This window comes from Erythranthe guttata, chromosome 2, assembly GCF_056151865.1.
Source record: "Erythranthe guttata isolate IM_541 chromosome 2, IM_541, whole genome shotgun sequence".
NCBI lineage: Eukaryota > Viridiplantae > Streptophyta > Magnoliopsida > Lamiales > Phrymaceae > Erythranthe > Erythranthe guttata.
Window position 1 is genome coordinate 3026601 of NC_142534.1, and position 17821 is coordinate 3044421.

General features: G+C 34.9%; 2 protein-coding genes across 6 annotated transcripts; one reads left to right on the forward strand and one right to left on the reverse strand.

Annotated features, from left to right (window-relative positions):
• Positions 1–4740: 4740 nt before the first annotated feature.
• Positions 4741–7976, forward strand: LOC105949587 (ubiquitin carboxyl-terminal hydrolase 3). Its single transcript, XM_012972889.2, has 6 exons — positions 4741–5172; positions 5830–5946; positions 6331–6429; positions 6761–6931; positions 7075–7256; positions 7359–7976. The coding sequence occupies exons 1-6, from the start codon at positions 5038–5040 to the stop codon at positions 7762–7764; spliced, it is 1110 nt and encodes a 369-aa protein (XP_012828343.1). The 5' UTR covers positions 4741–5037; the 3' UTR covers positions 7765–7976.
• Positions 7977–8237: 261 nt separating this feature from the next.
• On the reverse strand, positions 8238–15847 carry LOC105949586 (calmodulin-binding transcription activator 2). Of its 5 annotated transcripts, none has more exons than XM_012972886.2 (14): positions 15753–15847; positions 15597–15650; positions 14423–14542; positions 14133–14248; positions 13964–14052; positions 13283–13325; positions 12961–13105; positions 12709–12816; positions 12461–12519; positions 11407–11955; positions 10433–11121; positions 9451–10033; positions 8792–9115; positions 8238–8655 (listed from the first exon to the last, which is right to left on the reverse strand). In XM_012972886.2, the coding sequence occupies exons 2-14, from the start codon at positions 15634–15636 to the stop codon at positions 8536–8538; spliced, it is 2985 nt and encodes a 994-aa protein (XP_012828340.2). In that variant the 5' UTR covers positions 15637–15650; positions 15753–15847; the 3' UTR covers positions 8238–8535. The 5 variants fall into 5 exon arrangements, with proteins under 5 accessions (XP_012828340.2, XP_012828341.2, XP_012828342.2 ...); XM_012972887.2 differs by having other exon boundaries at positions 15758–15844; XM_012972888.2 differs by having other exon boundaries at positions 14427–14542; positions 15753–15841.
• Positions 15848–17821: the final 1974 nt, after the last annotated feature.

Below are 17821 nucleotides of genomic sequence, written 5' to 3' on the forward strand. Positions count from 1 at the left end.
GAGAAACAACGCGTTATAGGCAGTGGCAATTTACAGAGTTGACCAAATGGCGTTAGAGTCAAAATCGACAAAAATTGAAGGAAAGGGTTGTATTGGGAAATTGTACAAGTACAAGGGGGTAAATCGATAAAATTGAGAGTACGAGGGGGTAAAGTGACTCTCAGGCAGAGTACGAGGGGGTAAAGTGGAATTTACCCTTTGTTTATTATTGTTTGCCAGTGTGATTGTCCCAAGTAAATATGTTCCAAACTAGTCAAGGCACTGTTTGTTTTCATTGCATTATTACAGCTGTTCCAGTTTTTTTTTTTTTTTCCTTTTTATTGTTTATTAATTATTAATATTTATATTTATCAAAACCACTTTTCTTCTGATTTGGTCAATCTGGTGGGGACCATACTTTGGGTCAGCCCTTTGTACTATTTTTCAACTTCGGAACCCTTTTCTTTTTTTCCTTTTTCTTTTTTAACTGATATTTACTACTATTGTTCTTTTTAATACTATTTAAATATATGATAAATTATTTTAAAATAATTAATTGTGAAACTTATTTTATCAAAATAGCATGAAAAAAAGGCAGATACAAACAATTAAAATAAAAGAAAAATCTACATTGATGAGCTAGAATATTTTGTTTTATTCGCTCGATAATTAAAATTAAAAAAAAAAATCCACGTTGGTGTGCATAAAAGAGAGAAGTTAGAAAGAAATTGATAAACTAAAAAAATTCGAGTGGATTAGAGTTTTGCTAGCTGATATGGGCTCGTTTACCCATTTCATTGTGCTTCACTAATGCCGGCCAAAAACAAAGCCCACAAGTATAAATGATGTATGTTCTAATCCTAGGTTCACTTCCCTCCTAAAATGAAATCGAAACCGAAACTGAAACCCCGAAACTCGAAAACCGAACTACAAAGTAGAAACCCGAAACCCAAACCGAAGCCGAAACTCGGAACCGAAACCAAAAACCAAAACCAAAACCACGTGAAACTGAAACCGAAACCCGAAATCAAAAAAATATTATTCCAAAATTTGAAATTCAAAATTATTTGGAACCAATTACTTGCTTTTGGAAAACAAAAATAGAACTCCAAAACATGCTTATTTCGATCCAAAACAAATTAATTTACATCTTTTGACTTTTATATATCAACTCTTTATGGGGTTTTTCAAAGTTATTATTCCTCAGTGAGCTGGTAGAATATTTAAAACCTGGTAACAAAACCTTTTTCTCTCTCTTTGTGCCGTTCTTGCTTTTATATTTTTTTCTAAATATTCCTTTTCTTCTCTTTTCTCTGTGCTACACAATACGTGGGGAGCATAAAGAGTTGTTTTTTTAGGAAAAAAGAAAAGAAAAAGGGAATAGTCAATCCAGAAGTAAGAAGAAAAGCAACTCTAAAGGGTATTCAAATTTCAACGCAGTGGTCACTAGATTATTTAACTATAATATTTTCATTTTATAGTTATAAAATTTATTTATAGTTGATGGAGTAAAAAAACTTCAAATAAAAAATTATAGTTCGAATGTGGTTGTTAACAGTTTCTAGATCTAGAACATTATTTAGTTATAGGCTAGAGTACAAGTGTAAATAGAACTGAGTCATTTTAATTTGATAGTTATAAAAATCATTTAGATGGATTAAGAAAGCTTGATCAAATAAAATAATCATAGTTTGAATCTCGTTATAAATAGTTTATAGATCTAGAACATAGTTATAGAGGTGTAAATGAACTGAGTCGGCTAGAAAACTCGAGCTTTCTTAGTTGTTTACAGATTTGAAGAAAAGAAAAACGATAATACGTTGTCTATAAATTTACTAATTCATGTAATCTTCTTAATTTCTTCATATTGCTTAATACATTGTCGATAAATTTTACTAATTCATGTAATCTTCTTAATTTCTTCTTATTGCTTAATACATTGTCTATAAATTTACTAATTCATGTAATCTTGTTAATTTCTATTAATTGCTTGACTTTAGTTCTCCATGAATCTATGTACAGATCTCTATCATTTTTATCGTAAATAGTGTTGAATTGATCTTTAAACCAGGTGAAAACGAACTAAGCTAACTTGAAATTTTTCTCCGCTCGCATTCCGACATCTGCTGACCCATCTCGTACACCGCCGATCAGTCTGATTACTACGGTCTCTATCTTCGACAATTGACGGCGTCGTCGATCAGTCTGACCACTACAACATCTGCATCTTCGACAATTGACGGTCTTTACGGTATCTGCATCTTCGACAATTGACGATACCGCCGATCAATCTGACCACTACGGCCTTTGCATCTTCGACAATTGACGGTCTTGTGTTGTTTCCAATTCGGTTTTGGTTCCTTAATTATTAGTTGTGATTAATAATTAAAAAATAATTGACAATGGTTATAATTATGATTAGAAATTAATTATATAAACTAGTATATTATATGAAAGTATTATATGAATTCAATAGAATTAGAAATAAAACATTTACCGTTTAACTTATTTATACTAACAACTATTGACATCGTAGATTATTGAAAACTTTTACGGTGTGTATAAATTTCTAAACCTTTTATTTTCATATTCTATTAAATATAAAGGTTTCTAATATTTTTACACTTTTCTAAAAATTCTAAAATCAAAATTAAAATGGGTAAATTATACCCAACCCTGAGGTATGCTAAAATAACTTCAAGGTCCCTCTAGTACCGATAATTACAATTATTCTTGAAACATTGTTAGAAACTCTAACGGAATAATGCATTTGATAAGTTATTCCGTTAGAGTTCTAATGAACTATTAATTTCAGGCTGTGGTGGAGGCAACATAGAGTTAGGGGTGACATGGTTCTCCTAACATTTCTTAAATCTTTATTATTTCATATAAGATTTATAAATTTTCGTCTAGGATAGATATTAACGGCCCCGCGAGAAACAAATATAGTGCATATCAGCCCCCATGACATAAAATCTTGGTTCCGGTAATTGTTTTAAGGGTGTGACTGTAATTACCAAATAACACATAAACCTTAAAATTATTTTAGCATATCATAGGGGTGTAAGTGTAATTTACTCAATTAAAAATAGTACATTTTAGCAACTCTAATATGATTAGACTTCTTGCACAACCCCAACACTCATACTTATCTTCTAATCTAAAAATTCCAATATGTATCTTTTATTATTTTTAAATATATATATATATAAAAGTGTTTTGCTTTGTTGCTAACCCTAAAATTCGATCAAAAGAATTACTGATGAAGAAAACCACACTCTATGTACTCGTATTCGTTGCTTGCATGGTGGCTTCAGCCTCCGCGGCGGCGGAGCACCAACACCAACACCATGACCATGAACAAACCCCAATAACGCCGCATCATCAATATCATTGGCCGTGGTGGCTCTCAGTTCCGTGGTGGCGGAGGGTGGTGCCGCCGCCTCCACCATCCAACGTCCACCACCCGCTGCCGCCAAGGGATCACCACCACAACTACTCACCCTCCCGCCCAGCCCCATCGCACCACCAACGTCCGCCGCACGGACATCACAAGACGCCGGCGGCGGCGGCGGCGGGATTTAGCGGGGATTGCTCGACGGCGTTGATATACACAGACGGCTGCACAAGGGATCTGATCACTTCATTTTTCGACGAGGAGAAAATATCAGTCGGCGGCGGTTGTTGCCGCACCATTTCTGGGCTTTCTGATGATTGTTTCCAGGAAGCATTTACGCAGTTTAAATCCCCTCGTTTCACACGCGCTATCAGGGATTTCTGTGCTCATCGTCACTTGAATTAAATATTTCATGAATTACTATTTGAAATTTATTAATTTTTGTATTTTTATTACTCCTATCTAGAGAGACAGATTTTCATGAAATTGGGGCCAAGTCTACATTATATTAGTGGGCTCATTGATGGAATTGGATCACATAAACTCCAGTTTTAGATTTGGGCCTCCGTGTAAATTACGGTCACCATGAGGTAAGGTTAAATTATCATGATTGAGTAATTATAACTATTCTTCAATTATGAATATTTTTACATGTCCAACCTAATGCTATGTAAATTATGAATTATGAATGTTTACTAGTATGTATTTTTTTTTGCAAAAAGATAATTTCTGATGCACTATAATATAATATTTACAAGCTAATAGATACATCTTATGATCGTTTTGTTTCAAAATATGAAGCTGGAATGGGGGCAATATTTCACATAATCTAGAAGATTTCATTAAATTTAATTTGACACTATAAGTATCTACTTGTAAGAAGATTCATAGTTGAAGAGATAATTATCCAAACATGAGATTTTTTTTTCCCTTTTTCGATAATTTAACCTCTTTTTTGTAATTTTGACCTCCTCGACTATGAATCTTCTTACACGTCCACCTTTACGTATCAAATTCAACAGAACCTGCTAGATTATGTGGAATATACTCTTGTTTGTACTCATTTTGTACGGAAATGCAATTTCTGATGAGCACAATCTGATATTTACAAGTTAAGAGACCATTCAAAATGTGGAGCTCGAACCGTATAAAACGGATACAAACTTGAAAATATTTCATATAATTTAAAACATTCCACTAAATTTACGACCGCAGTGATTGACGTATAAGAAAATTCATAACTGAGAATTATTGTAATCGCCTAAACATAAAAAGTTTTTTCGTGATTTAACCTTATCGCAGGGGTGACCATCATTTACCATTTTACCATTGAGTTAAAAGAGATTCTTGAATGGGTCGAGTCAACGGCAATCGCAAATGGGAAATAATATTGCCCATAAAACACTACACTAGTTCGTAGCCGTAGAGGTGAAGAAAACAACATCAAAATTCATTTCACAAATCAGCACCCTCTGCAACTCAATTCTCAGATAATCCCTTTCTTCGCTTTTTTTCTCTTTGATCCATACGAAATAAAACGGTGTTTTAATCAATCGTTTCAGACCAAAAAAACAAAAAAGGAAACTTTGATTTGATTGATGAAGAGTATGTATGTGAAATTGTGAATTGATTTGTGGGGGGGTAAAATCGGTATATAGTGGATGGTATTCTCACTGATAATGGGTGTGGGGGGTTCAAAGTTGGAGAAAGCTTTGGGCGATCATTTCCCCGAAGGCGAACGCTACTTCGGCTTCGAGAATTTCGGCAACACTTGCTATTGCAACAGCGTTCTCCAGGTTTTTCTTTTTTTTTTTTTCTCGATTTTTTCGCTTTTATTTATTTCATTCTTTTTATTATTGTGTCTGAATTTTAGGTTTTCGAGATTCCAAAAAAGGTGTAGTTTTTTAATGTAGGGTTTAGGTTTATTGAGCTTTTGACATTCGTGATGTGCCTATTAGATAGTTTGATTGCTTTGATTTTGCTTGCCCTAAGGTCAATTATCATCTGGGCATGTTTTTTTTTTGATTGATTTGTGGTGCTTAAAGTTTTTGATGGTCTAATTAATTTAGGCAGAAAACTGTAGCGGATGCTCGTCCCGTTTCGATTGATTTTATTTTTCGAGGAAGAGATGTTTATACTTCATTTAATGATATGTAAGGTTTTTATATAACACGAAGGATCCGATATTAATGTTGTGGGTGGAGGTGAAATGGTGTGGTGCTTTTTGAGGTTTTTGAGAGAGTTGTGTATATTTATGAGGTTATAATAGTCAAAGATCTCACGAATATCGAAAAGAAACGTTAAGAATAAGAATCCTGCATGCAATTTTCGATAGAGTCGGTTCAATAATGAAATGGATGTTGCATGTTAATGCTACAAACGTCTACATATGCTCTGAGAATCTTGTATATTTTTTCTTTAGTTTTACGATGAATCTGTTTGTTGTGTTCCAGGCTCTTTACTTCTGTGTACCGTTTCGTGAACAATTGCTGGAGTATTATTCAAATAACAAAAGCCAAGGCGACGGAGATGAAAATCTCTTAACATGTCTAGCAGATCTATTCTCACAGGTAGTGGATTTAGTAAGAAGTGCAGCATTTCCTATTTGGTTGTCGTTTTTTTTTTTTAAACAACAGTAGCACTGGAGTTAATTATATTAGGTAGAGATTCGGCTGTTATTATTTTACATTAAGTTTTGTGATTTATTCTCGACTTACTGTACGAGAGCCAATTTGGGTTGGGCATATATTTACTATGGTTTAATTGCACTTTAAACAAATTGCGTATAATTTTCGTCGCGTAGTTGAGATATTTGTCCTTACATGTTTCTACCACAATGATTAACCTTTAATTTACCTTATAAAATTACGTTTAATTAAGTTGTCGATTTAAAACTTTTAAGGTAATATTCTCTTGAGATTAACCAAACACTATATAATTGGTTCTTTACGCAGATAAGTTCACAGAAGAAGAAAACAGGTGTAGTAGCTCCGAAGCGCTTTGTACAAAGACTAAGAAAAGAAAACGATGTTTTCCGAGGGTACATGCATCAGGTGTGTTACTGGTAAACATGGATTCTTTCTACTTCTGCTCATACGAGGTATTGAGCCAGTTTTAGTGGTGAAATAAATTGTCTAGTGTTTCAAAGACGATGAGTTCATTATGTACTCACTAATAATTCAAGCCCGATATTCTTTTTCTCAATTTCAAACATATACAGTAATTAGTAGCTGCTGTTGTGCAAGTGATTCCAGCAATTCAGTTCAGGGACTCAGTCGTCATTTGGAGAATATTCCATTTATGAATTTCCTCTTTATACAAGAGTGTGACTGATATTGAATTCCCTCTATATGGAGAAAAATTAACGCTGGTGATGTCATGCAGGATGCTCATGAATTTCTGAATTTCTTGCTAAATCAACTAGTTGAAATTCTCGAAAAAGCGCCTCACAAAGTTAAAGGTGAGGATGTTCCAAATGGGCCATGCAATGGTGGTCAGGTCAACGGCCTTGTTAAGCAGGAACCACCCATTACTTGGGTCCACAATACATTTCAGGTGATCTCATCATGTAACAAGATTTCGAATAGTACGTCAACTTGGGAGAGGGGGTGGTGGTGTGTGTAGTTATGGCTTGTCGGCTTGTCAAATCTTTGATATTATCAGTATTGATTTAGATGATGAGATTTATCGAAATGCAGGGTATTTTGACAAACGAAACAAGGTGTTTAAGGTGCGAGACAGTTACTGCAAGAGACGAAATATTCTTGGATTTAAGCATCGATATTGAACAGAACAGTTCAATAACAAGCTGCCTCAAGAATTTCAGCTCCACAGAAACCCTCAATGCCAACGATAAATTCTTCTGCGACAAATGCTCCAGGTAGGCTCCCTCATAATAACCTCATTCCCAGCCTATTATCATTAAAAACAAGAACAAAGAATTAAATATTTATTTATTTCTTTCCTGGAAAAAAAAACGCAGTTTGCAAGAAGCCCAGAAGAGGATGAGGATAAAGAAACCACCTCGTATACTTGTGATTCATCTCAAGCGATTCAAATTCATGGAACAGCTAAACAGACACAAGAAATTATCATATCGTGTCGTTTTCCCATTGGAGCTGAAACTGAGCACAACTGTGGGAGATGCTGATTCTGAGTACTCTTTGTTTGCTGTGGTGGTTCATATAGGGAGTGGGCCTAACCATGGGCACTATGTTAGCCTCGTAAAGAGTCACAACCACTGGCTGTTTTTCGATGATGAGAATGTTGAGATTATCGATGAGTCTGCTATACAAACGTTTTTCGGTTCGGCACAAGAATATTCCACCAATACGGATCATGGGTATATTCTCTTCTATGAAAGCCTTACTGCCGATGACAAACAATGAACAGAAGTTCATCTAACCACAGAAACCCCCATTCTCTCCTTTTTTTTCTCGGTTTTCGGTTTTTTTTTTTTTTTTTTTTTGCGCATAATGGACACTCGAAACGACACTACATTTGGTTTCAAGTGTAAACAATATGGGAATGATTTGGGAAACAATAATTGGGGATGTTTATTATTTATCCGAATTTTGTATGGAAATTCATTTGGACAAAATGTTTGTATAGTGTTGGAACTTGTAAAAGGTTATGAATTTGACTGACCGTTTTCCCGATTTACCGATAGGTTTCTTCGTTGCGTCTGGCTTTTTTACCCAAACATAAAGGTCAAAGAGGCGAGATTTCATAACCAACTTGTAGCTCAAAAGCTAGGAAACTCGGATTGGAAGCCGGAACGAAATGTAGAAATAACATATTGCCAAAAATTCTGAAATTTCGGAATCGAAATCATTATCTACTTATAACTTCCACAAGAAATAAAAAAAAATTAAAATAAATAAATAAATCCTATAAGTATACTTTTCGATTCGATCTGTCAGATTTCCACCCTTGTAAGAAACGAACGAAGATACAACTGATGAGGAGACAACCTCGTTAAAAATAAATATGTAAGTATTACTATAGACATTTTACAAGGTACAATTTTAACTTTTGTACCATACAATATTTACATTAATGATAAAATTATTATTACATTAGTTTGTCAGATTCTACACTTGACAACAATAAAGATTGATACAGCTACAACACAACAAGGTAAGTCAGATTGATGCAGCTCATTGGAATGCCAGAGACATGAAAGTATCATCATCCAGCAGAGATTCAATGTCGATGAGATCATCCTGCGGGTAAAACATATCGTCACTGGTTTCTTGGATCTCGGCATCTGAAGCATCCTGCACAAATTACAAACGGGATGAAATTTAGAAAATACACACACTACAGAATTTCAACATAATTGATTGTATTTAAAGGCATGCATATATGCACCTTCGACGTGTAGTAATTATGTGTGCGTTGGTTTTATAATACCTTAGTTTCACGGAACCCTTCGGCAGCAGTTAACAGCCTACGGTATTGAGCTCTTGCTTCAGGGTATTGAGCCATCGACTTCACCCTGGCAAGTGCTTTTTGCATCCTTTCTTCGGTTTGCTTTCTCCCTTCCTTGAGAAAGTCGTAATCGTCTTCCTGTGGCAATGTGCCCTGTCCACTTTCCACTTTCGCAACGGCATCAGATCGAAACCCACGCAATCCACTCCTTTTACGCCTCCAGCGCAGAATCACCTTCTCCATTATTCCCACTGACCAGATAATCGTCTTGTATTTTTTCCTTACCTGATGCCCTCTAAAATGAGCCTTTAGCCACACCAAAAAAAAAAAGAAAAAAGTGAGCGCCATATTAAAATGCTCGATACATTCAATAACTGAAAACTAGCTGTATACTGAATAGGAAAAAGTTGGCTTAAAGTATAATGATAAAGTAAAGAAGGGCCACACTCGTAACATTACTAGTGAGGAAAATCAAGAGAAGCAAAATTTCTATAATATTTTAAGATTTAAGTTGGCTTGCCTTTTTCCGGAATTTTTTTTTAATCATGCAGTCACAAATTCCCGTCATTTTTATTCAGTAGACAAGGACATATATTATATAATAATCTGCTTTTTGACTCCTCGAAAGAAAAAAAAAGCACCTGAATTTTAACAACTTTTTGTCGGATTAAGAGAAACTCTTTCCGCTTTTTCCAGCCACGAAACTTTTTCTGTATGCGCACTGCAGCAGCATTTGCCCCACCGCTGGCACGGCCTAATCTGGAGTTTTTACCAGCTACAAGAGAAATAGCATTCTCGTTTGGGGTCACCGATTCATCGCCACCATGTTCGAGCAACTGCTTCCTATGAAACGACTGAGTGCGGAAAATTTGATGAATGCGAGCTGCAGCTTGAGTAGCATTACAGATAGCGGCAAGCGAATCCTTGAGCGAGAGTGTATCTGGCACATCCTCTCCAGTTGTTGGAACTGCTAAACGTTCCGAAACTGTCTGTACTGCTCTAGAACCTGAAAATCCTGACGTACCATCTTCAAGTGGATCATCGACTCCAAGAGTTGAGAGGTGTGTGGTCAGGGTAGTCTCGGCGAGGAAACCAGATATGCCCTTGTGCCCACTGGAAGAAGCCAGGTCTGCAGGAGTTCTGCCTAAAGGATACTCAGCAGACGGGTCTGTGAGAGCTCCAGGAGACGCACCCAAAGAAACAAGGGCAGCAACCGTGTCCTCCCTATTGAACAAGAAGAATTTGTCAGTATGATGCAGAAACTTCGACTTGCATTTTTTTATTTCTTTTTCCACAACAGAATGGTAAGCAATTAGGGACCGAGGATAAAACTCTTCTCTCTCCAGTTAGAGTAGTAAAATATGATTAAACATTCAAAAGGCACATACTGATAGAGATCAGGCCGAAAAGTTTCAGAGTTCAGGAGGTAAGAAACACGTAAAATACGGACTAAAAAGAAAAAGAAAAGCCCTCTCTCCATAATAAGAGCGGTCAAAAGCTAGCAACATCATGATACTTGGCAGAATAGTGGACAAAGTCGGGGCGACGGGGCACAATGTCTGCTTCAGTATCATAAGGACCCTAATATGTTTTTGTTTAACACTTGAGTTTACAGCAATCTACCTGCCATAATGTGCAGCCCAATGAAGTGCTGTCCATCCATTCACATCGCGAAAGTCTATACTTATTCCTGAAACAATGATTGGCTGGAGGACCCAATTAAAGCCAAGAGCAGCTGCCAAGTGCAACACGCCTTGACCCCCTTTGACATCTGCTATACTCTCGCTATCATAACTTAATTTGTGGAAAAGCCAAGTGTAAAACTTCTCTTTTAGCTGCTTTTGAAGGAGAAGTTCCCCAATTACCATCAGCTCTGTTGTGTCTTTTTCTGGAGTCAGCTTTATCTCCTGGTTGTTCTCTTCCTCCATGAAAGAAAAGATTTTATTGATTATATTTTGTTTCCCAAAGTCATTTCCACTAGAATTTAAATCGCTGCCACTGGTTTCAAGGGACAACTTTGTCACGAATCGCTGATAAAGATGCATCACATTTGTACTTCCACGTTCATCGATGCCACCCATACTTTGGTCTTGTTCAAATCTGTATTCAAATTCTCTTATTTCACTACAAGCCAACCTGTTTGAACAAGTTACGTAGAAAGGGACAAGTCCAGGCTTCTGTAGTGGAGCATGGCAACAAAGAATCCCATCTGCTAAAACCTCTGCTGCAACCTCTACTTGTCCAAACATAATTGACCATCTGCATTTTGATAGCTCTTGTTCACTCTTGAGAAATATTCCAGTGATAAGGACCTGCTTCGTCGAAATAAAACAAGATGTTAACAGCAACAATATTAACAGCGATTTCATCCTTCAACTAGATAAAATTGACCGAGTATGACAATAGATAACATTCTACGGGTTCTCTCATCTTGAATTAAAATTTTCATACAAAAATAGCAGCATCAGCCCTCTGTTCGTGCAAAGAGATGAAAAGAATACCTGGCAAACTTATTCACATCTAAAGCAACATTAGAGACACAAACAATAACTTAAACTATACTCATGCTGACCGATGCCAAAGTTAACAGGAAGTACCTTGGTCTTCATGTTCGTGTAAGCCCAATTTGGTGAAAAATCCATAATGCTAAAAAGTTGGTCCTGGGAAATTGATGGATTTAGTGTGTCCAAATCCACTTGCAACTGAGCAGGCATACCATACCCACTCCAAGAAATTCCATTATTTGACTGCAAGTTCAGTTCATCATAGTCTTCGAGTTCTTTAGCAATCCAACGGGAGAAGCTGTCAGCTTTCTTCAAGTTTTCCTCTTTTTGCAATCCACTTATTGAAGGCTTTTTCAGGAATAATGAGTAGTTTTCATTTCCCATCGAACTTAAGTTCTCCATGTTTTGGTTCATTGCATGCCCCGTTTCTGCTTCCGACAGCAGCATTTGAAGATTCTTTTGCTCCGACTGCTCTTTCTGCTCACCGGGAAGTGTGTAAAATGGCCGCACAAAATTCTCTTGATTCACATGAAGGGATTTCTCCTCAAATGAAGTATTGCCCTGATCAGGAGGTAAATTCAAGATCGGATTTTGGTTCATGGTCGGAATGTGCAGTTTCAACGAGAAGTCTTCAAAAGAATCCTGTATTGAAGTCTAAAAAATCAGTTTATGAATATATCGAGGAGAGAATCTTTAATATGATCAGAAAACCAAATAAGCTAGTATTCAAAGCTAAAATTAGTGCAGATACCAAATTTCAAAATTTTGGGAGATATTAGGGTTAGAGAGATGCTTTTTTTCTTGAAAAAGGCATTGAATCTTGATTCATCATTTATACATTGGCTTATAAATAAGCTCGGTTGTGCAAAACTGAGTGGTAACAAAGAAATCTTTGATGAGGATGGAATAGCAGAGATATCCAACGATTTTGAACAGTGAACATAAAGCAGGTCATCAATTGTTTCCTCTCTGATACAAATTTTAGTTCTCCAATGAAATTGAACCCACCCACCTCTGGGAGATGGAACAGCATACCAAAAAGAAAAAGTAATCCAATTGATAACTATATCGGGTGAATGTTCTGCAGCAAAGTATTTTAGTTTCAATGCTTAAAAGACAATGCCTGCAACAGAAAGAAGTTAAGTACCTGCCAGTTTGCCTGGACAGGCAGATAACAGCCAGATTCCTGTTTGAATGCGGTTTGACCTGCTCAAAAAGAGAAATATGATCTCGCTCAAAAGTGCTGAAAATTCAAACTTGGTTGAATAACAAGATGCCTTTATATTATATAATCTAGAACTGCCTCCACCTAAATCTTGATCACTATACACTTTGCGGACGGCTAAAAGTGCGGCCATACTCCAAAAACAAGGATGATAAAAATGAAATACATACCTGGACTAGAAGTTGGATTATATGAGTTTGATTGGGCATAATGGCTTCCATCTGTTAATGGTGACTCTGGAAATGAGTGAAATCTAGAACTTGCTTGATGATTATCCTCTATAGTAAGTAGCGTCCACCAAATATTGTTCCGTGGGAATAACAGAGAGCAAGTGGGCTCAGTGTCAGTTACTATCTTTGTTTTATGATATTTGATTAGAGGCAGAGACACGCACAAAAACAAAGATATTTACAAACTAGTACCTGATTCAGCATCTTCACATGCTGATGACAATGTACTGCTGGGACTTGTTCCATGGAAACTGGAAGACAGTAGTACGCTGTTATTTTCAGAATTTGATACGACTGTATCACTGTTTCTTGAAGAGCTTATGTTTGTCTTATTACCCTGCAGAAGGAAATGAAAGATATTTTTTTAATGGCAGAAACCATACCATAAAACATATTCCCCATATAAAAGCTCAAATATTTAAGGATCGTGGGTAGTATTTGGAAAATCATTATGCATGTTCTCGTGACTAGAAAATGAAAAAACACTTATTTTATAATTTTTGTGGAATATTACCTTGACTTCCAAATAGTGGGCAAACACTATGTGCATGAGATCCCTGCACAATAGGAAAAAATTAACTCTCGAGTAGTTTAAAATTCAAATATCATCTGTAGGAATGTCAGTTGTCTATAAATATCATGTCTAGTAAAGCAAACAACCATTTTTAAGCGACATGTCCACTCCTAAATAAATATGACTAGACCATAATAAACAAGTTAAACACAAGAAATATGGACTACCAAGATTAATAATATAGAATCAACATGTATAAATATGGACTATCGAGACTAAACAAACATATAACTGATAAATTATTCGGGGAGACCAGGCAACAAGTCCTACAACATTGCTCTTCATCCCCGGATTATAATTGTGTTTATCTATTGCTTGATATATTCAGAGTTTGCTAGATCTTGCAAGTATTGACCTACTTCTGAAAAGGCCATTTCCATGTTTTTTGTTTATTTATATCAACCATAACTGATTCCTAGTGGATTTCAAAGCAGTATTAGATAACAATCAACGCATCTACATATTTAAGAGACGGCAAAGATGAACTACAATAGTAACAATTTGAAAAATATAAACTCAAAATTAATTCAGATGCACAGTTTAAAAGCAAAGCTCTATCACAATTCACAAGGTCCAACTACAATCATTGTGGACATGTCAAATTTAAAAGCTAAGACTTACTGCTCAAGCAACCAGTAGCTTCGCCTCTGAAAATTTTCATTATCCTCTCCATGAGCATAATAGCAGTGCAACATATCAATACTTCCAACCTGAACAAATTTAAACAAGCATGTAGCCTTTAGCGAAAGGTTTTTCGGAACACAAGAAGAATCAAAATGCGTACAATTACCTTCAGTTTCTCGTGGGCTTCCTTGACAGTCTTCCCATCCTTTTTCTTTCTCCAATTATGCCCGTCCTTCCGGAAGTACCGCAGTACCTTCCGATCAAATAGAAAAACAGAACCACCTGATAAATCACACATTCAGTAATTAGATTCGTAATAATATATTATTCACTAAAACACATGAATAAAGATTGCTATGCCACCGGAAACATATCCTACAAGATTTGAAAGAAATACTCAAATATTTTATTTTGTTCCTTCCATGCAGCACGTATTGACTAAATGAAAGAACGTACTGACTGGCTTATTTGGAGCCGCTGGGGAGATATGAAACTTTTGATAGTTTCTTAGAATTTCAACAATTTCAGCAGGCCTCAGCCAGCGATGTTGGGCTTCTGATAAGATCTGCTTAATATCTGTGCATTGAACATAAGAAATCCTTGCTCAGAGAAAATAATAATAATAAGAATACTAATAATAATAATAATAATCCTTGCTCAGAGAAAATAGTAATAACAATTGTGCTCCCTAAAATAACAGTTACCTTATACTCACCATATATCTTTCAGAAGCAGTTAAAATGCCATGTGCGACTTGAGACTAATGTCAAATTGTGAATTAACCAACAACATTGATGCACAATAAAACGGACGGTCAAGTGCGTAAAAGGGTAGGCACATGAAATAACAGCGGTTTGCCACTTATACATTTCATGAAACTTCTACACAAAGTTTTTTTTTTCTTTTTAATTTGAGCAATGTAAATAGGTTAACACAGCATATGTTACTCTCGAGAAATATAATGTATGAAATCTTTATGTTCTGTGCCTTGAGGAGGAACAGCTGTAAGGTAAGAGCCATTAGCTAGCTAGTTCACTACCTCATACAAGCCAATTCATCACGGATTCTGCAAATATTATTGGGCGTTTGAAGATATCAAACATCATCCAGTTACATGCGAACTAAACAATTTCAAGATAGTGCTTTCACTAAGTATTAAAATTCTTTCACAGCTTTATTTTGTTCTTCAACTTAGCCAAATAAGTTCTGTGGAATACAATTGCTCTAAGTCTTGTTAAATGGAGATAGATCCGTAAAATTGACTTCGATATGGTCCAAATCCTTCGTGTTTTTTTTTTCTTTTTAGGTTCCAATAAATGTAAATGCAACTACATCTTCATGCATATCTTATTAAGAAAATACGATTCAAGGGGGCAATTGATGCATAAATAGCACAACAGCTAGCTAAACAGGAATTACCAACACATAATCAAAAAGCACAAATCGTCATTCACAACTAAAACGTTAAACCTAATTCCTCAATTTCTAAAGTTCCCATTACAATTACTCAAATTAAAGCTCGAACAACCGAATCAAACTCACTCCATTACCGAGTTACGATGAAATTTCATGAAATTCACGACCTTAAAAACAGTGATTCGAACTACGAAGTTAAAAAGGGGAATCGTACCTAATCGAAACCCTAGACTGGACGATCCGCTTTCGGCCATGGACGACTGGATCACTGTAGGCAAGAAATTGGAGTCAGCTCATTTATATAGTCTATTATTCTGTAGATAACACGAAGATATAGAGAGAGAAAGCTAGAGAGAGAAAATTTATATACAGCACACTTTGCGCACTACTCTGGAGATTGGGGAAGGTCAGTCGTCATGTAGTTTGCCACCGCCAATGGGATGACGCCAACGCTTAGCCTATAAGAAATATATAAATTTGTAAATATATAATATAAAGATAAATATTATTAATTTTTGTATTATATTAAGATATAAATGTACTTATAATTTTGGACGTTACATTTTCAAAAAAGATGTTCACATTTTTTAATTTTAAGGGTAAATTACAATTACCTCCCTAAGGTAAAATGTATTATTTATGAGTAATTACATCCGGTCCCTGCAGTTTGTAAAATTTCTTACATCGATTGTTAATGTTAAAAATTTAAATTGGATGTAATTAGAGAACAATTAGGGGTTTCTTTTGTTATAAACCTTATCTCACGGGGCGATTGTAATTTACCCTTAATATTTGATTCAATGAAGTTTTGATTGTTCTGTTTCAAAATAAAAGGAATATAACATAATTTGCTCTCTCTTTGAGAAAATACCAATTCAATAATATTTTGTATATATTTTATTCAATAATAATAATTTATTTATTTTTCTTGAATAACAAATTAACAATCAGTAGACTTGCGAGTACCATCTATGACCATTCTCTAAGGGTATTTTGTTTGGTTTAGCAAATAATAAAATTTTAATTATCTTTTTATTTTTTATTTTTTTCTGAAAACTTTATCAGGTTACAACTACAGTAAAAACTCGATAAATCAATAACCTCACTTGAATAATAATTTTTTTAGTCCCGACTAGGTGACAACATACTATCCTATTAACTCGATAGTTTAATATATTCTACTAAATTAATAGAAATTGTGTTAGTTTATAAATGTTTAACTGTATTTTATCATTTGCAAGGCCTTATTTCGAACTACCTTTAAAGCTCACCTTACGCCGCCAAGATTGCAATTCGCCGGAACCCAGTTTGATTATATTCAATTATTTATACTAAAGTATTTTTAAAAAATCCCAAAAACATAAAGAGGACATAATTCAAATCACCTTGAAATCCATTGTTCAAGTGGAACAAACACCATCATCACAATTTGTTCTATAACAAGTGTCTTTAAAAATAATATTTTTTATCACTTTAAATTTTCAATACCGAAATTAAATGCATTTTTTTGTTTTAATCTTAGTAATTCAACTCTAAGAATTAATTATCTTTTGTCACATCATTAAATGATCAATGTTATTCTAGGTTTTTTAATTTATTTTTTTCTAAAAATCAAGACTTTTTTATTAATATTCTTAATACCTGTGCAAAGCTGAAAAACGACAATTAATTATAAACCGATGGAATATAATTTATTCCTTTACCAAAACGTATTACTTTTACCCACCAAAACAATGCAAGTATCATATATATGTATATATATATATATTTATTTATGCCACCTAGAAAAATGAATGCTCGTGCTCAATAAATACAATATTTTAGGTGAGAACACAAATTGTCATAAAAAATGAATTATTTTGCTTCAACATGTAACTGATATTAATGTGCTTTGGGAAATCACTTTCTTTCCACAAGTTGGTGGGGCTGAAGCTGAGGGCAACACATTAATTAATGTAATTAATTACCCTTAATATTAAGTGGGTGAATTGTGGTTTATACGATACTACGTTTTGTGAAATATATTTTTTCCATTCAAACACACATACATCCACGTTGGTGTGTGAAAATCGACAGTAAAAATTAACTTAATATTAATTTTCACCGGATATAGCATAAAAATAAACGTAGATTGGGTCCGCAGTTCGCTAGCCCATTATACAACACCATACATACTTTTATAATTTTACTTGATAATAATAATATCCAATTACAGATCAAATTCATCATTAAAAGGCTTCTAATTGGATCAAAATTGAACCCGAGCCCATCATAATTGGACATTAATTTTATGGGTGAATTGCAGTTTGCACAACGGAAATGACCTAAATTGCCACTTTGCACCCTAAAATTTAAAAACTGGCAAAGTTCACCCTCAAATTATATATTTCATGGCACGATGCACCCTACATCCATTTCTTATATTATTGTTTTTTCAAT